The sequence below is a fragment of the Drosophila sechellia genome, chromosome 3L (genome assembly GCF_004382195.2).
Source record: "Drosophila sechellia strain sech25 chromosome 3L, ASM438219v1, whole genome shotgun sequence".
In the NCBI taxonomy this organism is placed as follows: domain Eukaryota; kingdom Metazoa; phylum Arthropoda; class Insecta; order Diptera; family Drosophilidae; genus Drosophila; species Drosophila sechellia.
In genome coordinates this window covers 11420237-11445063 of record NC_045951.1, presented here as the reverse complement: position 1 = coordinate 11445063, position 24827 = coordinate 11420237, and the positions used below count along the sequence as shown (strand labels likewise).

General features: G+C 42.0%; 4 protein-coding genes across 6 annotated transcripts in view; 1 reads left to right on the top strand and 3 right to left on the bottom strand.

Annotated features, from left to right (window-relative positions):
* LOC6605329 overlaps positions 1–14815 on the top strand; it is a 31028-nt gene extending 16213 nt beyond the window's left edge. For both annotated transcript variants that reach the window (XM_032718493.1, XM_032718491.1), the window contains exons 3-8: positions 5916–6139; positions 11656–11800; positions 11882–12004; positions 12121–12279; positions 12341–12766; positions 12849–14815. In XM_032718493.1, coding sequence (XP_032574384.1) covers positions 5916–6139; positions 11656–11800; positions 11882–12004; positions 12121–12279; positions 12341–12558 — 869 coding nt within the window. In that variant the 3' untranslated portion in view covers positions 12559–12766; positions 12849–14815. The remainder of the gene's footprint in view (positions 1–5915; positions 6140–11655; positions 11801–11881; positions 12005–12120; positions 12280–12340; positions 12767–12848) is intronic.
* Positions 14816–16014: 1199 nt separating this feature from the next.
* Positions 16015–17442, bottom strand: LOC6605328 (vacuole membrane protein 1). Its single transcript, XM_002030129.2, has one exon. It carries the CDS (start codon positions 17322–17324, stop codon positions 16122–16124), a length of 1203 nt encoding a protein of 400 aa, XP_002030165.1. The 5' UTR covers positions 17325–17442; the 3' UTR covers positions 16015–16121.
* Positions 17443–17533: 91 nt separating this feature from the next.
* Positions 17534–21029, bottom strand: LOC6605327. Its single transcript, XM_032718490.1, has 10 exons — positions 20988–21029; positions 20482–20929; positions 20308–20416; positions 20126–20249; positions 19854–20068; positions 19222–19771; positions 18796–19159; positions 18334–18740; positions 17887–18257; positions 17534–17832 (listed from the first exon to the last, which is right to left on the bottom strand). The coding sequence occupies exons 1-10, from the start codon at positions 21027–21029 to the stop codon at positions 17604–17606; spliced, it is 2859 nt and encodes a 952-aa protein (XP_032574381.1). The 3' UTR covers positions 17534–17603.
* A 317-nt stretch (positions 21030–21346) lies between these two features.
* Positions 21347–23794, bottom strand: LOC6605326 (mitochondrial uncoupling protein Bmcp). 2 transcript variants are annotated; one of them, XM_032718971.1, is made up of 5 exons: positions 23470–23794; positions 23269–23416; positions 22320–22733; positions 22196–22256; positions 21347–22141 (listed from the first exon to the last, which is right to left on the bottom strand). In XM_032718971.1, the coding sequence occupies exons 1-5, from the start codon at positions 23606–23608 to the stop codon at positions 21920–21922; spliced, it is 984 nt and encodes a 327-aa protein (XP_032574862.1). In that variant the 5' UTR covers positions 23609–23794; the 3' UTR covers positions 21347–21919. The 2 variants fall into 2 exon arrangements, with proteins under 2 accessions (XP_032574862.1, XP_002030163.1); XM_002030127.2 differs by having other exon boundaries at positions 21353–22141; positions 23542–23792.
* Between the last annotated feature and the right edge of the window lie 1033 nt (positions 23795–24827).

Here is a 24827-nt window from a genome sequence, read left to right as displayed (position 1 = left end):
CACCCACGAAACTTTCGTCCAATCCTCCTCTCTTTGGGGCACGCACTAAGCTTGCCCCGGTTGCGGTTACTTTACCTCCAGCCATCCAACCAGCCAGCCATCCATTGTTGCTACCGCTCCTTGTGGCATCCACCATCCAGAAGCCAAAATCCAACGTTTACGGTGGGCATCCTCTCGTTTATTCCATTGCTACAGATTTATTTGTGGTTTTGCATAATCACTGAAAATTAGTTTAAAATATTTACATTAAATTTGCATCACGATGTCTGGGAATTTTGAGCAGCAGGAAATGCTAAGTATAAGCCCTTAAATGGGCATTATCATGCTGACCGGGTTCAGGGAAAATTTTTGGAGAGAAGGCTAATTAAGTAGACCCCTTGATTAACTATAATAAATAAAAGCCCCAAAGCTATAACAGCTTGTATCTACGAGATTTGGATCTGTGTGAGATGTTGACGCTGTAATTGTTGAAACTGGGCGGATACGTAATATTAAGTATACGCCATGTTGTTTGCACTTGTCTAGCTGCTTTTTAACATAGATTATGTAATGAACTCAATATATTTTATGGTACCAAGAGCACAACTACTAAAGTAGCTGAAGAACTTTTCAAATTCATTCAAGTGAGGACTCCGAAAAAGTTAAAAATGATTTAACCACTTTATTGAACTAGCGCAACTAAAACATGAAGAGTCAATAAATATTGAAGTTCTACTCATATATTTTGTTTTTCCAACCGAACTTTTCCCGAGCCAGCGAAATATTTGCGAAAGCATCTTCGAAACTTTCTCTAATCACAGTTCGGCACAAAGTTAACTTCATCAAATAAACTTATCGTCTGTAGTTTGCAATACACCTGCCATCGTATTTGCAATGCTCAGTGATTATCCTTGGGAATATCCTTTGGGAAATGCGTTAGCTGGAACTCTCTTGTTTACTCGTGTCAACGAATATAATAATTCTCCGCCTTCAAAGCATCTAGCTTCTATATGCCATATTTGCCGATACTCTTAATGTGTCCTCATTGGCGAAGACTTGTATTCAAGGAGAAAACGGCACTGAGCTACACGCAAAGAAATTTCAGTGTCTTTCGTTTCCAGCTCCTTACAATATAGCGTCAATAAAACTCACTAGTTTTGCCAACTGTGCAAGTGGGGATGGCTTTATTTGCGAAGGTCGGTTCATGCGTGTGACTGTGCTCCAAGGAAACGGGAGGAGCACAAAGTTAGAAAGCAGAGTAAACATCATTTTCCAGCCAGAGTCAACGAAGACATCTAGTGTCCAGGGAGGCGAATGGCGAAAGAAATGCACGAAGAGGTCCGGGCCAAAACGCATTTAGGAGCACCAAAACACTTCCGGCATTCCTTTCGCCATCGCCGACCGGAAGCATTAAGCTGCGGAATGGCTTCTCCGCCAGCAAGGGCCATTTCCAATGCGATTCCGAGTGCCGCGAGTTATGGTGACGACCCGCAACTTGGACGTTTGCAGATTGTTTGCGAATTGCCACTGGCAATTTTAGGGATTTTAGGCATCGCGATAACTTTCAAAAGAGCTGCAAAGAAAGGTTTCTCGATTGGCAACATTAAACGACTCGCGTCTCCTGGGAAAACAGATCCAATGGCATTATTAGTCGATTAATAACGCGGGCGACAAAGCTGTCAAATTAATTATACCAATTTTAACACCTTTTGGCAGTGGCTCAGTCTTAGCAAATGACATTCCGACCGGGTAATCCCGGCCATTAACTGAAAAATTGGCTTTCACTGGCAGATGAGGCTCAGCCAGTTTTGGATTTGATATTTTCATGAACACGCCGTCCAGATTGAACAGTTTTCTTTCCTTTTTTTTCTTGCGAGCCATCTCCCTTTTGATGTGGGACGCTCTCAGGATTTAAGCCGGGCCTTATCCCTAATTTCAAGCAGGCCATTTTCCTGTGTTTTTTGGCTGCCCAGCCATCAAAACTAATCCCTGCCCTCCAGTCCGAGATCCCATCCCAGATCCGAGTTATCTGTTTTCTGCTGCTACCCATTTATTTTTTGCTGCTTTTCCCAGCGAATGCATAAACAAATTGAAGATAAACATACTTATGTGTGTATATCTATATGAATGGGCACTGAAAAAAATATTGAAATCATTACTAGAATTTCAATACGTAGGCTTTTATGGTTATATTGAAATTTAATGCATTTAAGAAGCCAGAAATATTGCGAACTCTTGGGCAGAAAGTTCATATATTGCTAATATATTTCAACTTCTACCGCTTGTTGGTTTTCTCAGTGCCTGCACTTTGGCTCATGGACGAGCCGAACTTGAAGCATGTTGCAATTTCAGCCAACAGATCCGCGACTCCGCCTCCTCGGCAAATGGAATTGTTTTCCCTGAAGCTGCCAGCATTTGTGTCAGAAATGCCTTAATTTATAGAAAATGTATCTGCTGGATGGGAAACGACTCCATCTCCATCCCGTGGCTGCCATGAATGTCACATGGGTTTCAACGTCCTGCGCGGCTTTCGTTTGTCTTTCACTTCACACAGAAAGCCCGACAGCCCGAAGGCAGCCACGATTTGCTCTTGTCCTTCGCCCAACTCCCGCAGCAACTCCCACTTCCACTTCCACACCCACTGAATGTTGCCGCCCCCCACATCTATCTCGGTATATCTCCCATCCCCGGGGGGGATCAGCGCAGATGCATGATAATCCCGATACGTACATTGCGGGGGGTAAACACAGCCAACTCGACGCCACTCCACTTCACTCTGCAGCACGCCTCGCAATCCTGTCCAGAAATGATTGAGGGATTTCTGGGCGCCTAGGAGCCAATGATAACGGAAGCGGCAACCGAGCACTTTGCGCTCCATTTTCACTCCACACAACGTAATTGATATTTTACAATTGTCTCTGCCGGTTCATTTCTTTGTGCTTTTGTCCCTCGCTCCCTTGATCCCCGACCCCACATATCTCAATGGCAAATTGTGCAGAAATTCTATTTCTATTTCCCACTCAAACCTCCATCGCCCTCGAGCTGCCATATGGGATGCAGATATAGACACGGATGCGGATAGAGATACAGATGCACATGGATCTCGGTGCTGGCCCATTTGTCGCTGTCGATGTTCCACTCCCAGCTGAGTGAAATTATTCAAGCAGCAGCAGCTGGAAGTGAATTTATCAGGACGAAGAAGGAACTCCGATGGCATAACTTCTGATATACATATTCAGAGATTTCTCGACAGAGTCGTGTAATTTTTCAAAACTATCTCATTTGTTTTTAACTACAGTGAAAGTTATATAAATAAAATATATATATATAACTCGAATATAAATAGGTTAGAATTTAGTTGCTCAATGGTATTTTATACCTTAATATTCCTTAAATAAAATGTTATAAAGCACTTTTATTTATATTGTGCACAGCTTGTTCTTAAAATAATTTGCTTTATTTATTTAAAACGTAATGAAAAAGCCATTAGCCAGCCGTAAAACAAACTGACCGCTATGTTACGGCCATATTTCGTTCGTATCATGATTGTTAACCATTACTTAACGCTAATCTGTTAATCCCTCGTTAGGGCCATGACTCGTGAGTTATTTTCCGGGGCTTGTTTATTTACTAGAATGTTGAATGTTGAGCAAAGTACAGAACACAAGCGAAATAGCTACCGCCAAAAATTTCCACTACCGAAAAGGCCACGGAAAATTACTTACCAAGTGGCTTGCGGCCAATTTGTGCAGGTGGCAAAGGAGGTGGTGGGCGGCAACACGCCACGCCCCGCCCCCTGGCCACCACCCACAATACGCCCAGTTCAGCTCTTTGGTACACTCGGCTATTTACTTTGCCGGAGATCAAAGCGAAATGTGTAACGAAATTGCCAATTACATATAAAGCCAAAGAAACTGTCTACCTAGTCAGGGAGCTAAGATCCGTTTTATTTGGCAGCGATGCACTGAAAGAAATTCAAAGTTATATAAGTTGCATAAAATAATTTCAGTTTAAGTGGGGCATTGTTATATCACATCATCATTAAAGTTCATTTATGGTCACCAAAGTTTACAAGGCAGTGTGCCCCAAAAAGTATGCTACATATTTTTATAGACTGAGCGTTTGGCAGTCCTTTGTAATTTCGCTCTGTGTAGAGAAGCTATAGGGTCTAAAACAATGGGCAGCCAAGTCTGTCAGCAATTCAAGCTAAATTGTGAATTCAATTTTGAAGTTGGCAACGCAACGAGGACAACATTTTTGACCGAAAATGAGGCATTCACAGGGCGGAGCAGCCAGGACTAGCCAGGAGCTCACATGATGGCTCTTTTTGCCCCATCATCATCCGCCTCCTGCGACTGAGGGCGTAAAACGAATTTGTAGTAAATTCCTTGGGCGTGCTGCTCCTGCTCCTGCTGCTACGCCACATCTCTCCCAGCTGGCCAGGATGCGGCGTCATCTTTTCGTGTGCGTTTTATTGGGACCGAAATTGAATTAGTGAATTAGAAGCGGTTGCTAGGCAGGAAATTGCCTGAAATCAGGCGCACGTAAGCTTGGGGGGTGTCCCACTTAAACTCAGTCCCAAACCAACCCCCCCTTGCTCCACACACACACAGAGTAACATTATTGTGTTTCATTAAAAATCCGGCCGATGGCCTGCGTTGGTTTTATGGCATAGTAAGTGGGATGCGGGGGTTCGCTGGTTCATTTGCATGCCACGATGTCCGGAGGAGAGCAGCTCCTCCAAATGGCTCTCGTTTCATGTTAATGCATTTGGCACTTAAGCGCCATAGTTTGCGCCATCAAACTAATTAAAAGTTGCTTAAATAATGCGATATTATTTTCGCATTGCCGCCTGCCAGATAGCCAGACTGCCTGACTGACTTCCAGCCTGCAGCTGGCTTCGACTTTCCTCGGGTCGTTGAGGTCGTTTTGATTGAGCCGAGGCAAATTAAAAGTTCAGCAGCGAAAACTGTCCCCCTTGGACCGTTCAAAGTTATCACTAAAAGTGGGGAAAAGTTCCAATCATAAGATAGGAATATCTCTGGCCAAAAATGGGATGAGGAAAAACATTGGAACTTTCCTGCTTTAAAGCCATTCCATTAGTTAAAGCTTCGAACTTACTTTATATGTGCCAATTAAAAACGGGTTTCTATCCTTATTTCATTTATTTAAAAAAGGCTTTCTTCTTTGACTGGCAAATGATGCAAAAATAATACTTCTGCTAACATCTAAAAGATATTTACACTTATTTTTAAGTTCCCCTTACGAGTACATTAGGTATTAACGTGTGCGTTGAATTCCTGATCAGGCATTATGCAAATCCACCGCATCCAGTTGCCAAACTGCAGTCGACTGCAGACTGGGAGGAGTCATAATAAACGCAACTGGTGAGCTCGGAAACATGTGCAAGTAATACGCGTAGCGAAGCTTAAATGAATTTTTCATCCTTCCATTAAAATTTAAGTGCACATTTTCCGGCGCAGCGCACGAGACGCCGCAGCGCCATTAAGTCAAAGGAAGTTGCCAACGGAGAGATGTCCTGCAGATTTCTGTGGCAAGTGGTGGGTTTCATTCAGGTCCTAGCTGGAGCAGTGGAGTTTATCCTTTATGTGGGTTATGGAATTATTTTAAAGAAATATGTAAAACAAAGCTTGATGGAGATGTAAATGAGAAGAACAATGTGCAGAGGTCACATTTCAAATTAAAAACATGAAATTAAGCAAATGAAGTGGAATGTTTTTAGATAAATATTATATTGTAGGTGACTATTATGAGTACTCCATATAGACTGTTTCATATATGTTTAACTTTAAGCTTTTAATAAATATAATTCCCTTCGCTGTTAAATTACTGACTAATTTTTAATCTTACTAATGTTTTAATAGTTTTATGTATATTCACGATACTAAGATTAATGCTTTTCCCTTTCCTTGCAGATTATATGCAATCGCTGTGCAAGAACCACTTCCTCCAGCAACTGTATCGGAAGATCGATGGAGCGGTTCTCTGGTCACAGAACGAGCGGAATCTGGACTGCATCATCACCTTCCAGACGCACTCGGTGCTGCAGCGCTTCATGCTCCGCTTTGATATGCTGCAGTTGGATTGCAATGATCACCTGCTGGTTTACGATGGCGCCCACGCCGTCGCCACGCCCAAGGTGAGTACATGGATTTCAGGAAGTTCAATTCCTAATTTTTTTGTGCGGTAATTATGCCGACATTGGCATCTGCCTTTTGGAGAATGTGAAAAACTCGACTGTGGATGCGATACGTGCCCCGCATTTTTATTAGCGAAATTCCCCATTTGCATATGCAAATCGAAAAGGCAAAGTGAATCTGTTCGACGGCATTTTAGACCCATGACGTTCTAGACGAATAGATTTAAGGAAAATTTTAATAATCAAAGATGTTAGGGAAAGTTTATGAGAACGCAGTTATTTGTTTAAGGAATTTGCAAAGCTGGTTTCATTATATTTAAGAGCGAAATGTTAAATAAGAAATAAGCTTTAAGGATTTCTTAGACCAACATTATTATCATAATAATTATAGATTTATTTTATGAACTTCAAGGATAGTTCAGTTTGATATGCCAAGGTATTGCAGTCAAACATAATCTTAACTATCCTTGAATTGGATTATAGATTAAAGATAGTCTTTATAGTTTGCCCACTAAATTCTTGCTTCTTGCTGAGAACTATATGGCTAATCACATGAGTGAGTCACCCAACGCTGTGTGAACAATTAAATTGCGGCAGGAACGCAGTCGGAGTTCCTGCCACATGTGCCTTCTATGTACATGTGTATCGAATTCCTGGGCGGCGGATTTTTGAGGATGGGGAATCTGTGCGGAGCTGTAATTATGTTCATATGCAGGGGGAAGGATTGGATGGATACGAGGAGATGTGTGGATGTGGGCTTAGTGCTACAGTAGATTGAATTATTAGGAACTGAACTGTGAAACAGGCAATTCAAATTTGAATCACTCGTGGCAGAAGGCAGAACGATATGTATGCAAATGCGGATATATATGCTAAGTGAATTAAGTGATGTTGCTTCTCCATTTTCGAAATCAAATAAAAGTCATTGATTCTCCTGCAGCATAGTGTGCAAATCACATTTCGCCCACCATCTATCTCACTTTGTGTCAATAAAAATGAACACCAGCCCACAGAAATATAAATATTTATTTATAGATTTTTGATTCGTTTGTTTAAACATCGGAAACACCGATGTGTTTACATGGAGCGGGTAATGTATATTTAATTTGTCCCAGATGGGAAAAGATACCATCCAGGCCATCAGCACGCATATTCATACATATATTTGCATACCTACCTTCATTATGGAATCATTTGCTGGCGCGTGGGTGTGTGTATAAAAACATGAATAGCCTAATATACAAATGTGCAGAAAAAACTCATTTTCATATTCTGCATTTTAGCATAACATTTTTGTTCGTTTAAAACAAAATATAAAAAATGCTTACAGCTTCAATCACATCCATGTATTCATTGTTTGTAGAGATCATCTCTCAATTCCTCGCTGAGTTTTAGTCAACTAACATCTCAGTTTTTGGTAATGTCTTGTCAAAGTTGCGTGGAATTGGCCAGGGAGAACCCAGAACCCATTGATGCATTCCCCTATCGATTACATACCACATCACTGGAGCTGCATCCCGGTTAAGCAACGTTTAAGGAATCCAATGTCGCCTCACATCCTTACGTATATGCAAATATGCGCTGGCATCACATGTCGATAGTTAAGGCCAATCATTGCTTAGTTTGCGACACTCGAAGGCGGTTTGGGTGGATTCGGTGGTTTGCCGGCTATACGAATCCAGTGCAATTTGTTGTGGGTAGAGAGGGAGTGGCCGCCGCAGCCACCGCATTATCCAGATCACGTTGATGCCTCTGACATTTTAGGTTCAATCCCTGTGGGGCTTCCGCTCAGCCAACATGGGATGCTCCACATACCCGGACACACATGCAGGCATAATTTTGTCGCTGCAACATTTGCAATGATGACAGCCAGCAAGGATGTTGGAAAAGTGGGTGGCTGGGCGGATGGGTGGCTGAGTTTGGCTGCCACTGCGGCTGCAATGCGGCAACAGCTTCTGGTGGCGCTGCTTCTGCTGCTGATAGCTCTGTGATTTTATCAGCAACAATTTCCATTTTTCATTCGCCACCACCAGCCCCCCCTCTTTCCGCCCACTCACTGCATTATTTAATGCGGTCTGCGGGGGTAGGTGGGGGTGGTGTTGGGTTGGGTGCAATGTGAGCCAAGGAAAGTGGCCACAAATAGAGCGCGCATAAGCCAAATCCTTTATTTGCCAAAGGAAGCTGCGACAGTGGCACTAAAAAATATGCATAAAAGATGTTCAACTAGAAAATTAGAAAAATGCCAGCCAAGGCAGCGCCACGCCCCCCGCCCGCTTTCACTCTCTATCTCTATCTGGATTTTTTCTCTGGGGAAAACCTTGAAGCTGAAAACAAAAATGTTTCAGCCGCTTTCTGTCGCCTGTGCGGCGCGCGACCCAATTTCCCATCTGGCTGATGGTTCTAGTGGTGGTTCTCGTGGATCTAGACTACTTGTCCGGACTTCGGAGCCAGTGACACTGGGCCACTGCCAAAGCGCTGTCATCTTCCAGGGAAAAGATTGAGTGCAACCAACACTACGGCTGTTCAAATTGGGGGATGGAAACTATGTTGCTTAAGGGATTTTTCAAAGCACAAAGGCATATCTTAAATATCTGAAAATATAAGAGTTTCAAATAAATGAAAACATTACCTAGAACATTGAAGAACTCAAAGAAGAAGAACTTTAAGGAAATCCACATTGAGTATACGCAATGTTAGCAACCGTGATTTGATTACGAATATTACGTATACGCACAGTTGCCTATTTTAATTAAGTAATCTAAAGATCACTGCCAATACTAAAACATGTCCTAATCAATATTTCTCAATGAGTGTAATTTGGACTCCATCTAAAACCAAAGCAGAAAGCATCTAAATCCAAAAATATGGTAAAACTTCCGAAATAAAATTCTAGCAAAAGCTAAAGCTAAGAAGCAAGTCGAAATTGCAACTCAAACGAGGTCGTAAAGGAAAGTAATTCTGTTGGTTTTTACATCCACAAAATAAGAGCCATCTTCCAACATTATTGAGCAGCACTTGAAGAAGCCACATCAATATCGATGGCAACAAAATTAACCTTAATTATGAGGGCTCAGTGCTCGAGATGCCGTGTTCATGTGACAGTTATTATCCATGGATGAGGACAGTGATTGCCAGCAGGTTCGCTCCACTGAAAGGGAACCCATCGTAAATAAGTTAGCAGGCGAATGGAAGGCCATAAAAGCGAAAGTATCGTAAAATCGTTCTGCCAAATCAGCGACGCCGATGGAAAAGGACCACAACAAGGACAACAAGCGAGCTCAACAGGCGCCATCACTCAATGGGCCAGAAACGAGGATGGGAATGGGAACGGAGGATTCGCACGGTGGAATAGGAATGGCAATGGGAATGGACGGGGCACAACCTTAAATCAAACAAGGTCAGCACGCACGTACGCCTTCATGGCCACAACAACGAGAATGGATGAGGCACTGAATCACCGGAATCGCCTCATTCGGCCATTAGATGGATGCAGTGCCGCCTGTCAAATTAAGACACTCTAATCGAGCAACAGCGATATTAATTTGTGGCCTACTACGACTGCAATAAATATATTTAACGCATTATGTTCAGAAATATAATAAATTTATTATAATTTACCAGCAAACCAAAATTACTCCAACTGGTACCAATTAATTTCAAAAAGTTCTTCAACTATGTTAAAGAGACTTCTTCGCTCATTTCCTTCAGCATCATATTTTTAATAAGCCTGCAAGGATCCTTTCACCTGTTCAGTTGGCATCTAAATGGTTGCGATAAGTACCTCGGCGGATACATATATTTGTCGAGTGACTTGTTTTGCAGTCCCTCTCTGTGCATATTTGAAGATTCAGAAGTTGGGAATCAGACGACTTGCGGTATTTGCCACCTAAGCAGCTTTGTAAGTTGTCCGCCCTTTTCGGTGGTTTGGGGGGCTAGGATCTATGGCCAGGATTTATGAATTCGCCTTGAGTTGGGACCACTTTACACCACTTGCTGGCACTTCGGGGGCAGTGGCAAAATGGCAAAAGTATGTAAATTCGCTCCACGCTGGCCACAGCAAAGGCCAAAAGATCCGGGGGGAAACATACAATTTTACGAATATGTAAATAGTTTTTGACAAAAGAAGTTGTCACTGCATCAAGTTGGGCGGTGGCCGCAAAAATCCAAAATTAAAATTTTCCAGCACACACACACAAAAAGAGGCAAGCAAAATTTTCGGGGCTGCAACAAAATTAAAATATGCCACAAAGCGCGGCACGTCGAAGATGCAGCAGCACACATGAGAGGGGAGCGAGGCACAGGACGAGGAAGGACCAAGACCATACTGCTGTGTCAAGAAAGGCAGCCACAGCAAAGCCTACAAATGTCGGGAGAGGAGATGCTGGGAGGACGATGATGAACCCCCAGTGGAACTTTCATGAGCCAAAGCCAACAACATTACAAATTTACACAGCTGCGGGCGGGAGGTGGGCAGGGCGGAGTGGTCGGATTGGGCAGGAGGTCCTGGTGATGAACCAGGCGACGTGACGCATACACGTACCAAGCGGTGGGGCACCGGGTTGTGGCAAGGACCTCAAAGGAGGCGGCGACATCATCATCATTTTGCACTTTGCGGCACTGAGCCTGGGAATGAGGATGCCGATAACCAACCAGCAGACGACAGTGGAAAAAGTTTGCCAAGCTCTGCAATTTAATTGCGGAATCAAATTAAATGCCTTTTGTGGCTCATCAATGAGGCAATGCAATATCCTGAGTGTGCGAAAAGTTTGCGAATATTTCGCTGGAAAATATTGTATTTCTTTAACTCGAACAATTAATATCCTTCAATGCACGAAATTGCTGTCATAATATGGGAGCTCAAGTTATGGTTGTATTATATTATATTACGGACACATAATATATATAATAAAATAATATATCTGATTGAAAGTAATCTTCAGTGTGTGTGTGGCATGCAAATTCCTGGGTGTAAATTGGTCTTAATTTCCATTATGCCACGCAGACTGTTGCACACTTGCATGCGGGCCCAAAAGGCCAGGTGTCGTGGGAGCGGAATGTGATGCCACTCGAGTGCACCTTTTCGCCCACCTGCACCCTCCACCTGCACCCTCCACCAGCCCCCCTCTCATTGTTCCGAATGCAGTGCTCTGTGCAGGTACATCTGCTGATGGGAAATTAACCACAGAATCAGAGCACATCAATACGTGGCCCGCAGTTTAAGCGGGTTTGCTGCTCTGAATCCTGCTCCTGCTCCTGCTGCCTGGATGCCAATTCACCAATGGCTTCTGAATGCTCATTCACTGGGAAAAATGATGCTCTAGTTTTCCCTGCCTTCCATTTATTACATATGATTAAGCTTCAACCTTGATATATGTACATATGTATTTCTTACATGCCAAATGGCAAGCTATAAATTAATCATAGGCAAATTCCATAGTTAGTATGGTAAATAATGCTCGTTAGTGTAATTGATGATTAGACAGCAAATACTAATTTGTGGATACTCTGGCTTGCAGATTGACATCTCCTGTCGGAACACAAAGAACACCGTCAACGCGCTCCTGACGCGCACGAACTTTGTGACACTGAAGTACGTGACCGATGGCTGGGGAACGGATGCGAACGGCTTCAAGTTGGTGATTACGTCGGTGAAGGATCCCAGTAAGTGCTGGCGGAGGACGAGTCCTCCATTGCGGTTACCATTACCATACCCATACCCATACCATTTCCATTTCCCTACAGAGCACACCTGCAAGGATTTCACATGCGCCACCCGCGAGTTCTGCATCCATCCCGATCTCCTCTGCGATGGCATCAACCACTGCGGCGACAACTCCGACGAATCCGTGCAGAATCTGTGCCAGAGTGAGTACCCAAATATCCTTAAGCAATTCCAAACAATGCTTTTTAGTTTTGTAAAATAATTTTTTATTATTAACCAAATATACATTAAATGGTTTTTGTTTCCTTCTAATTTTCAGATGAGACGAGCAGCACGGTTTTCGGCCTGGACATGACCTGGTTCGTCCTCATTGTCGTGGGTGTCCTGCTCGTCCTGAGTGCCCTCATCGTGGCAGTGGCCATTTGTGTGTGCCGGCGCCAGGATGAGAATGCCGCCAACCAGAACACCGCGCTCCAAGGTGGGTCCTGGTATATTGGATCATTTTCCACTTATATATGACCTTTTCGATTCTCTTTTAGTGCACCATACGGCCGACACGAACGGGTCGTCGAAACATCTGCACTACCACGGCATCAGTGTCGGCGGGACACTGACGCGGGAGCACACCCAACTGCCGACGTCGGGAAACTGGCATCACCCTGCGGGACCATCCGGGTACCACCGCACTCCACACAACTACTTGAAGATGGCCACCAAAGTCCGTCCCATTTGGTGCTTGGCAAATTCCGTCAATTAGGTCAAGATCTTTCCCACAATATCGCCGGGCTCAGCCAGACGAATATCGCCGGAACTGGACATCCCAATGCCAACGCCGTCGGCGCTGCGCAGAAGGACGAGTGGTTCGTCTAGGGCCAGGCAACACTGTGGAAGGACCGATTGACTTGAGCACAATAATCTGTACTTTATTAAGTAAATTTATGGATATTTGCAGAGCATTAAATGAAGTGAGTAGAGGCTTAAGTAATAGTCAATGTACAATATGATATACTATGATATTTTATTGGTTCAATTCACTTATCTTTCCAGGACTGTAAGACTATAATTAACAACAATTAGTGTGGACATCACCGCGCAGGGTGTATTATATAGAGATCTCTACTCGTACCCAAGCAGAATCTCGAACGCATTGGGCAGAACCTGCCAGTTCTGTCGGATAACCAATGCACTTGTAAATAGTTTATAAATATATCATTTTGATTTAGCTGATCAATACAACAACAAGTTGGCTACACAAGATCCCACAATCCAAATATCCTCGAAAACGATATGTAATACAGAAGATTTCCTGCCCCTCAATCATAATTTTGTGCAAGTATGTTGGCATTTATTTAGAGAATTACATATGTTTGTTTAGATGGCAATTAGATTTGAATTAATGCTCTTCGATTAAACACTTGTGTTAGTTGGCATAGCACGGATTAAGATAACCCAAAGTAATTGTATAACGAGTCAGATGTAGTCGCCGATTCAGAGAGGTAAACTCACATTTGAGCGAAACAATCGTAAGCATTTAATTTAATTGTGAACAGAAACCGAAAGAAGTATTAAAGCTCAACAAGGATAACCGATAACTGTCATTAATATACAACTTCCGAATCTTACAAATTTGAGATGCACAACTGGCAGTGCTGTTGGCCAGGGCGTTTTTACAAAACTTAAGCTGAACTCTAATCACAAAATGGACACAAGAAGATCAACAAAAACAAGGGATGTACATAAGTAGTCGACAATATACTTACCAAAATAATAATAAATGGAAACTTCGAACGCAACTGTCATCATCTATACAATTTCACCTACCACTCACCATTGTCGTCCACTTGGAAGTCTGCACTTGCCCGATGATCAGCATCGGATCAACTGGGGATCATCCAGAATCTCCGATAGAAGCAAACATTTCACCGAGGGACTCATTCCTCATCAAAGAACCGAGAAAACAAACCAATGCTAAACGGAAATATTCTGAGACATTAAGGACAATACAGTGAAATCTTTTGCTTTTGATACAACCAAATTGAGAAGGTGTCGCGGCATGCATTTTAACCTACTGAAGAAGTGTCCGAAATACAATTTTCTACAATCAACCAAATGGAATTCTACACAAAATTGAACAAACTAAAAAAAAAACACCATAAACAGAGTTGAAACATTTTGCTACAAAATCGAATGATAACGATCATATTATTATTATTATTATTGACGACGATGTGTGTGAGGAAACATGTTATGTACGAGTAACTTGAGAAAAAACCAAACTAAAATGCTTCAAAACGATTGTAGTACTTCCCGCCGTTAATATTTTTTTAATATATCGTACATACTACAAATACAGATGCAAGTCTTAATAATAATACTTAAACTAAGAAGCAATAAGTAAGAATTTTCCGCTGCTAAAGTTCGTCTTTCAAAATACTTCCATAGGTCGGGTTAATTTAAACGTTTAACAGTTTTGTGGCTCCCAAAATTTTCATTTCCTAGATAATAAACGAAATTCAACAATATTTGATCCTTTGCTAAGCCAGAAACCAGAATATCAAATTAAGTAAATAACTTAAAATAAAAAATGAAGAGAGGAGAGCGTTAGGTATACGTTCAACCTGATCAATGCGATTAAGTCAAATTAAATTAGTTTTGTACTTAGCAGTAACGGAACACCCGAAAACTAAATTAACTAATTAACTTCTAGGCATAAATTGCGCTGAATTTATATAATTTTATTTCACCCTCCTTTGGACCCTTCTTTAGTTTGACAAACTACAAGCGTCTTATACTATATCATAAATTATAGGAAAATGGTATTATGATAAATTGAATTTTTAACCAAAATTATAAGCAAATTGTATTAGGCGTCAAATTTTAGAAGAGAATGAAAACCATTGAATAGAAGATATATATGTTATGTGTATGGGCTAAAATCGCATTCATGCATGGCAACAAATGAATCTTAATTACTTAAAAACGATGATAATAAATGATACTAATTAATAACTGAATAACCACAAAGCTAATTTATGCAATACAGGAATATTGAAATACTGAAAAATTATGCGTGAATAAAACGTTTAGGCAAGATTGTATTGTAATATCTAATCGTAATTGTACTCGTAATCGCATGCCTACTCCCCACTGGTGAAAATCGGTTATAGATCATGTCCGTATATGAGTGTAGTTAAAATATACATATTTACCTTAATACAATTCAATCGGCACGGCAATCGATACCGTGTAGTTTGTAGACCCAGCTGGATCGCGATGATTTGTAAAAGATATGTACGAGTAATAGGCCAGTTTGGATGGATGGTTGGATGGTTGGATGGTGGGGAGAGCTTTTCGTTTCCCAGTGTAAGTGTTACAATGTGTTAAGAATCATTTTCTACCTTCTATTGTCTCTCAATCTCGAAAAGACTTTGCCGCAATTAGTCTAACTCTAATTATTACGAGTATATGTAAATGTATGGTACATGTGTGTACGTACCCAAGTAATAGCAGCAACCGAATATTCCGAAAATGTCATTTTAAAGTCTCCTGCTACATCCACACGATCATACAAAAGTGTGATTCCGATAACTAACGAGTCCTTTTAGTTTGATGGCAATCCATGTAAGCGCTGATTGTAAATTGGATGATTTTTGGTGTGGGAGGGCCAAGGATACGCACCCTCGAAGGCTAACTATGGGCTTAAAGGCTACTTAAAGCATAGATTGACTAGGTATAAACCCGCAGAAGAGCCACGGACAGCAAATCGTAGTGCAAATGTTATTCAATATCAATAATTTGCCATAGAACCAATGCCGGATTCGTAACTCCTCTAGGGAGTTTTCCCGATTCAGTTCATTTACCGCACGCATTCCAAACACAGAATGATCACAATTTCTAGATTTATTGCCTTGGGTTAAATACAAACTAAAATGATTGCATAACTAACAGCGAGGGAAATAACTGGGAGATCATACTAAGTCAAAAAAATCGAATGAATGAGCCTAGGGGATCGCGTAAAGTAATGCTTAGCTTTGTGTTAAATTGCTGTTGAATATAAATGTAATTGTACAATGATAATAATTACGATGGCATCAAACACACTCAGACACACAGATCATCCACAGAACACATCAGACATCAGAACCATGCAGAAAACAGAACCCAAATCCAAAAGAAACTAATTATATTAAAATAAAGAATATAAAACGTTAAATTCAAGTGTTTCTCTGACTGACGATTAAGGATATAGGACATTACAAGACATTTCATTGTGTCTAAAAATTCTAAAATCTCTAGCTTAATAATTTCAGTATCTGCTGCTTAGACGCTGAACTCCTCCGACGAGGATGCCTCCGCATCGGCGTAGAGGATCATCTCCAGGTTTCGCATCTTGCGCCTTTTCTCCTGCTTGCGCTTGTAATGGATTTGTGCGAGGCAGTTTAGTGAAGATACTACGAAACAGGTGACCATTATGAGGGCACACAGCTCGAACGCCCGAACCAGATGGCTCAGGTAGGCCAGGGAATCGGAATTGACTGTTCCATGCATCTGCTGCTTTGTGGACCGCAGCAGTTCAATGATCATGCGCTGCATTGGGGGTCCCACATAGGGTAGCTTGCCCAGACCGACCACAAACCTATCGACTAGACTCTCGGTTAAGGACGCGATAACGAACAACTGCTGTATGGTGGCCTTGACCAACGCCTTGCCGATCAGGGTGGCCACAAAGAACTTCCAAAAGGGCACCAGAAAGTGTCCGCACGTTATGCCGGCCAGGTCGAACAGAGGATTGGGTATGCTGGCGCAGAATAGTATTCCCAGGAAGCCCACTCTTCGCATCACCCGTTCCACGAACAGCTTGGCATGGTCGAAAATGCCTAGCTTTCCACACCTTCGCTTTTCATCCAATAACTTTTGCTCCTCCGCTCCATTCAACTCCTTGCCGGAGAGCCGTGCTCTACGTGTCATAAAGTACGGCGGCAGCTCACCAAGAGCAGTGCCAATGCCCCAGAGTAGCGCCTCCGGACGCACCTTAGCCAAAATTTGCCACACATCTGGGTAATTGCGTTTGTACGTCTCCTGTGGGCAGATCTTCAAGTCCGGATACGGTGGAGTGGGAAAGTCCAGCGTCTGGCACTCGTAGGCGGCCAGAGTGACTGCTGCCAGGTGGGGGCCCAGGTAGAGCAGAAAGGTGTGCAGCCCGGTGCCAAACCCCACAGAGGAGAGCACGCCCAGGCCCAGCCAGTAAACCGCAAATCCGAACCTCTGCTGGCAGAAAATCACGAAATCTGCATGAGGTCCTGGCAGTAAACAAAGCATGCCCAACAGCAGCAGACCGCCCACTAGCCACAGATTCAACAGCTTTGCGATGAAGGATACCAACAAATGACCGGCCTCCAAGCCACCATACTTCAAAGTCTGTACAGGGCGACGCCAAAGAACCAGGGACTTCCATTCCATCCAATCCTGTACCAGTTCAGCCAGTGAAGTGTCTCCTGCTTCAGAGACGTTGCTAGCAGCCATGATTTACTCTATTCCGCACTAGGCACTGATATATATCGTGTTTTGAATCTAGAACGTAGAAGATTTTGATAAGAATATTCACCCATAGCACCAAAGTCGACTATGATATTGTTTTTCTTTAATATTACTAAAATAACGTTCTGTATTCAGATATTTTCATAATTTTTATAATTGTGTCGAAAGTAAATGGGTATTATTAGACATATGTGTTGAGCCTTTTCATTCAATATACTATATTTATAGTATGTATAGGTTTTGTCTATATATTATGTGGATTTCTTAATCAGTTAAATCTGTAGTATTGTGAATAGTTTTAAGCTGCCAAAGATTCAATGGACCAGCGGGCAAAGGTGTTAGCCTACCCTCGAAGTACTCATTTTTTGTAGCCTCCAAATGCTCATCCTCGGCCTGATATTTATATGTACTTATCTGAGTGATAAAGTTCTCGATTTCCGAATTCTCGTGCGGCCCAATTGTCTCGTCCTTCAAAACGTGCAGCATTTTAGCACTGCATAAAATCATCCGGTTAATAAGAGTTTGCAACTAAATATTATATACTCACATGCTTAAAAATTGGGCTTCATCCAGACGCAAGTTGACCACCATATTTAGAATATACTTCAATGGCAGAAGACGATTCCGTTGACTTGAATTTGTAACCTCCGATCTTCTAATGCGCATGTTTCTGATCAAGAGACTAAGCGATTCTTTAAAGATTATATAACGCAGCAGCCAGGAGTCCAAAGCACTGCAGTTCATATCGATCAGTCGAAGATGGGCAGTCAAGGCAATTGAACCCTTCTTGTTCACGTTGGAATCTTTGTAGATATGCAACTGAATTACAGACATATAATGGATATAGCTCTCAATCCGATACTTTATGAAAACATTAATAAGCTCTTCTATCTCGGTGTCCAAAGATTTGTTTGAAGACTAGGATTAAACAAACGATAACAAAGTTTTACCTATCATTTTGATTTCATAAAAAACATTTAAAAGGAACTCTTACCATTTTGTATTTCATTAGTAGCTTCCATATTCGATTGGTGGGAAGGTCGAATTGATCCGTCTTTATGAGTAGACGAAACATATAGTGCATATCGGCGAAATAAGTATTTGAAGTTAATTCAGGCTGTGATTCACGTGGTGGTGATGTAAATACTTCCAAAATCTTGTCATATGCAGCAGAGTCAAGGCTTAAATCTGGCAGCTGGTTGATGTGCATTATGAGAGTAGAACAAACAAAAAACTTTGCTGTTTTTAAGTTTATGTTTTCCTTTCTCAGTTCAGAAACGCAAAAGTCTTGCAGCTGCTTTAATAATGAAGATATCTTGTCGATCATCTCGATGTCCGAATCTTTAAGATCTCCGTGCAAAATAACCAGCATGGTAGCCAAACTTTCGGAGCCATAAAGAGCTGAAATTCGAAAACCTTATTCAAGTGTTCATTTCTAATTCCCTTCATACCTTACTTATAGTTTCATTCAGTGTAGGCATTTCTAGCACAAATTTGGCGAGTGTTTCGTAAATGTCGGCTACATAGCGAACATGAAGCTTATTAACCATTAGGACAGCATGAATGCGCATATAGCTAAAGGCATATTCCTTTAAGAGCTCCTGCATTTCTGGGCTCTCGGGGTCGGTGTTGTTCAGCCGGAGCTGCAATGCAGCTTGTTCATCTCGCAAAGCCCTCGACGTAGTAGTGTGTATCTGAATGTTCCCTGTTGCATCCACAGAGCGCGATATATTCACGTAGAGCCTTTGGAACTCAGACTCATTGATCGTGTCATCGTTTAGAAAATTATCCAGACAGTTGCTCTCCAAGTTTAAAAGCAACTGCCCAAGAAATACTAGATAAGTATTCAATATATAACTTTTAGAATACTTTTATGGCTTACCTCAGCATCACACTCTGCTACTGAGTCAAAATCGATCAAATCATATATACCGTAGATCAGCGGTCGAGTACCATTTTGTTTTGATGAGGCCTTCAAAATCCGAGGCCAGACTCGCAGTAATTCGTTGACCTGGTCACGAGCCACCGGCAGGGAGGTATACTCTGCCATATGCATTTCAAAGATTATGCTTGCACATTGCGCAGCAATAAGACTCAATTCCATACGAACATTCCGAGCAGTGAGAACTCGGGCGTAGAAGTCGAACTCCTGTAGCGCGGGGAAATACTGAATGAGCGTCTTTAGATAGCGCGTCAGTTCATTTCGAAACTGTTCGTAGGTGATATTTTTTCTGCGATTTTGGGGGATCTTCACGTAGGTCTCCAGAATGTGCTGTTCTATTTCCTGTTCTTGGTGCTGTCGCTGGGATAGTGTAATATATACCTTGGCTGCCATAGAAGCAACAGTCGCCGACGAAACTGACATTCGCAGGACAAGATGAAGGAGCTCCTCGTGGAAACGTTTTGTGAAGCACTCTGCACTGGCTAAATTTCTACAATGAAGATTAAGTTAATTGAAACAGATCATTTATAATTAAAGAATATATAATGATTATATGGTATATGATCGCATACCTCTGAAGAGTCATCAAATACTTCAGAGTGGCCAAGAGCAAGGGTTTGGAATTGCTGTCCTTAAGAGTTTCAAACTGCAGAACAACATATTTCACAGTAATCAGTTCATTGGTAAAACAACGCAAATGATGACTGTGTTGTGTGCTTTCGGCAAACTTCCTAATCATGGACTCTAAGAACTCGTAAGCTTTAATATAGCAATCTTCGTCGGACATCTATTAAAATAAAATCTTTAATGGATTTACTGATAAATATAATGGAGCAAGTATTACCACAACCGTCAGGATGCAATATACAAAATCCAACGCGGATTTCTCGGGGCCACAGAAAGTTTTGTAGTGCTTCCGGAAAATGTCCAGCATGGGCGGAACCACCACATCGCAGGTTTCCTGATAGCTAGTCGGTCATCAATATAACCAGGAATGTCAATAGCTTATAAATTTATTCTACTTACAAAATGCCATAGCGAACGTCCACGGCGAGCGCTAGGCAAATTCCCTTGAAGCCCGAAAAGTTTTCATATTTGGGCAGCAATTTGGCCAGTCCGCCAAGGATGCTGAAAGCTGGAAAAGGTGGGAGGCAGCACAGCTGTATGGAATTGAACTCAGTGTGTAACTATACAACCTACACATTCTGGCCAGCGGTTCGCAGATATATCTATCCACGGAGGTGCTGTTGCTGAGCTGCATGTTCCTGCACATTGCCTGCACCACCTTGATCCACTTCAGAATCAGATTGAGGTAGCAGGGTATCGGCTGGGTGAGCTGATCGAACTTGGTGCCCTGGGAATCTTTGGCCAGCAGTTCGCCTACTTGGGCCAGCAAACGGGGCAGGCGATCCAGGAACTTATCCAATTCGGTCATAACCAGTGGCACCGGATCGAAGATATAGTTGGGATTGGCATCGCGATACGGATGATCTTGCGTCTGGCTGAAGGCCTGGACGCTCACGTTGAAGTTGAGTCCCAGGACGCGGAAGCACTGGCCCACAAACTGGTGTGACACCTTCACAATCCAGTTATCTGGGTCAGAGGTCACGGCCTGCAGAAAGGCAATGGCGAATTCCCTGGCCACTGTCTATATTCCACATTTAGTCAACGGAAAAGCATAAAACAGCATAATCCCACATACTTACTTCCGTGTTACCAACTGTCGAAATGGCGCTTACAAATTCCATTTTAAAACGGTTACTTAAACTGACGCCAAGTTTAAAAAACTTTCTTGCAATAAGCGTCCGTTTTGTTTTGATAAGTGCCAGTGTTGAAAATGGTATCAAAATCTATCGATAAGCTTGATCTAGGGATATCGACTAATTTTTGGCGCCCAAAAACATCAAAATAAAATTTTAAAACATAATATGTACATTAATTAAATATTCATATTATATATTCTTAGGTTGTGATCTTGTAATGTAATGTATCCGTTTGAAGATGAACTCATTACCTACCTTAAATCCTTTCCCCGAATTGAAACCCTTTTAAATAAAATCCAAAGTTGAGATTTCCAACAAACAGTTTATTTAGTAAATATTCATAAATGTACATTCTGTATTCAGTAGCATATGCTACTAAATGCATATATTTACAGCGAAGATGCACATGTAAAATGATCGAAACTGTCTGAGCTTCGAGCAAGCGAAATGCGCTAATAATACAAAATTTACATTATAAATATTTCATGTTCACTACATACATATGTAACTAAAATAGAAGCGTAAATTAAAGTAAATACAGTGTTCTTTAAATCAAATCAAATTTTGCAACTTAAATGCCAGAGCAACAATTTATATGTTTTGGTGAAGAAACTCGCCAAAAATGCAAATACTTGAATACGCCAACATTTTTTTAAATGCGACCAATCTGTTTTAGTCTTGCCCAAGGCAAAATGTCACTGGAGTAGGTATTTATGGGGCTATCAAATGGGCTGTGAGACAGGCACTTTAGTGACCCTTTCGATTCAACTGCGATCTTAAAGTTAAGCCAAGTCCGGCAGCAGATCTGATCTTTTTGGTTTGAATGATAAAATATGTCTTGTACTGGAATTTCCTGACCGTTCCCATCTCCCGCTTTAGTATTTCTTAAGTTGTTCGTAGGTAATAAAAAATATGATATTCCAAGGACCCATCCTCACCCAGGTGGGAATGAAACCTTTGTACAGGGCGGGTAGTCCTTCGTTCCTGATAGTCTGTACAGCGCAGTCGAGGCTGCCGCTATACAGCTTTGGTGTGGCTGCTGCCGTGACCACTCCATTCATAGTTATGCTAACGTGACGCTGGTTCATCAGGCGCGTCTGCAAGGAGGAAAAGATGAGTAACAGTTTAACAAGCCCGTAGGCTTTACATACCCGTATTACATCAATTGGCGTTGAGGCAATGGCACTGCCTAGACTGGCAATAAAGCTCGAGCTGCAATTTAGTAAAATTAGGCATTTAAGCGCACTATGCTCGCGATTGGTGTACGCCACTTACATGAAATGATTGGCCACGTGATCTCCGAAGGCATTCATTAACTGCAGCTTGCAAAAGTCGTAGACGGGCAGCTCTACGGAGGCGATAACTACTGCGCGCTGAGCCGTCGGACCCACACCGCGCCACAGTCCACGAACGCCCTCGTATTTGTAGATCTCACCGAAGCAGCCCAGCAGGCCCTTGTGCTGACCTTTCCCATGCACTTGCATCCGCACCTTCAGCACATCCGTGGGATTAGCAATTGCCGAAGAGATCGCTCCTGCTGCCGCCGCGCACAGAATATTGCTCCACACACGCTCGCTACCGTCTTCGTTGGTCAGCAAACCGCGTTCGTTGGCCAGCTTCTTCAGGGTGTAGTAGGTTCCAAACTTGATGGTGCCATAGGTCGCCTGTCTCAAAACTGCTGGCCAAATACTATAACAAAATTATTTAAATTATCACAATGTAATAAAACCAGTAGAAAAAATCGATTTGAGACTATTCTAATCTATTGAAGTGAACTATGACTTGGGATCTATATCAGATAACTAATGATTTGGCTTGCGGGCAAAGTTTACCGACTGATTAAACGTGTCTCCCCAACAAACAATTTATTTTTGGCCGGTCGTGAGTAATCATTATCAATATGTGCCTCCTACAGTACAATTTCAATAGCTTGAAACCTTACGTATGCAATTTATGTTGTGATGTTTAGTTATAAGTTGAAGAAATTGCAATTATGCTGATGCAATCATTTAAATAGCTCACTAAGATGGGTTATTAAGTATAATTCTCATCGACTTTTAGTATAACTCATTCATTAGTTCACCATATAGAGGTTCTACTGTCCGTGCACTCATTATGCTCCCCAGCGGACGAACACGGACCGTCACGTTTGGCGCGATAAGAATGGCATGATGGTACCATGTTTTGACAACGTGCCAACCGGAGAACCCCCACAGATTCTTACCCGGAATAGAGGGCCCTCAGCCCCTCCTCGCGGGAGATTTTCACGAAGGCATCGGTCATGCCGCGATATCGCAGCTGCGAGAACGTTTGGTCGATTTTCTGACCTTGGATTTGGAGGCGCGTCTTCGTCGTGTCGATAGGAAAGGTGCCTGCAATGAATAGAATTTGTTTACAAAGATTCGATCGCAGCGATAGCAGCTACCAGTGCATATAGCCGACGTCCCAGTTAGGGGGCGTGGCGTGCTGTACGCCATGCTATGTACTTGTTGTTTACCAAATTCCGCCGTGATTGAGGCGACTCCGCCGTAAACGAAGGGCCGCCAATCCTTCACTTCACCCATTTCCGGCGCCGCACCTGTTGATGTCCGGAATCGAAACGAATTGCGCTTGCCGCACGGAAGCGCCTCACTCTCGCCGCTTTGTTGCGCAACGAACTAGATAACCAAGTGGTTTTATTGTGATTCCATCGCGTAAATACTTTAAGTTGCCTTAAGTTTAGAGACACAATCAAAAACAACAAAAACAAAAACAATTCAGTGTGGTCGCAACTCTTTGCAACCGAAATATCGATGGATCTCTCAATTTTTTTTGGTCACACTTAACAGCGGGAAATGGATTTCCCGCTAAATTTGAATTGAAAAGAAAACATTTTTGAAAAGTCACACGGGGATAAATTACAACTAAAATTATAATTAAATGTATAATACTACTTTATTTTTAGCGTCGGAAAAAGTTAAGCAAGAATTTAATCAATGGTAGAAAACTTGGCTAGAAAGGAGCTATTCTACATTTTTAATTTTATAATTCAAATGGGTATGTGGTAATAGTAAATAAATTTAGGACTTGTCTTTTATAAAGTAATTAACATATGTTATAATTATTAAATAAATTGTAGGTATAAATATATATATTAATATAATTAATATGCTGATTTATTTAATTGAATTAACCAAAGATTCAAATATTATACACTTCTGTAGTTTATTGACCAGTCTGTATATTTTATTCGAAAATTAATAATAATAAAATACAGATCAGAGATTAGCCAATGACAAATATTAATCGTAACGGTGCGATAGCATCAAAACAAATCGTTCACGATTCACCAGCCAAATGAAAAGTGGACCAAGAAACTCAGTCGTGCGACGAGTTTCAAATGAATATTTCATTCGCCACCGGTAACAAGTCGTATGAGCAACGGCGATCTGGGAATTCCTAGTGACCATGCCCATAGCACTGGCCCCGTGGTCCATCTGGGGATCCAGTGGTTCAGGTTCTCCGGCGACGACCTTAGATGGCATTTCGCATTTGTTTTTTACCCTCTTCTTTTTTTGCCCATCTCTCTCTGCATTTGTTTGGTTTGTTTCGCTGGCAAATACGCATAATTATGTCTTGTTTTCGGCAAACGAAACGAAAATCGCTGGTAGTGTTTACTACGAGTTTTCTATGTATGTTTAATTCACGTCACTTGCCGCGAAACCGGATCGTGAAAGTCGCCGGCCAGATCGGGAGATCCAGCGGGTTAAACCCGAAAATGGAGCCGAACAAAGCCAACAAAGA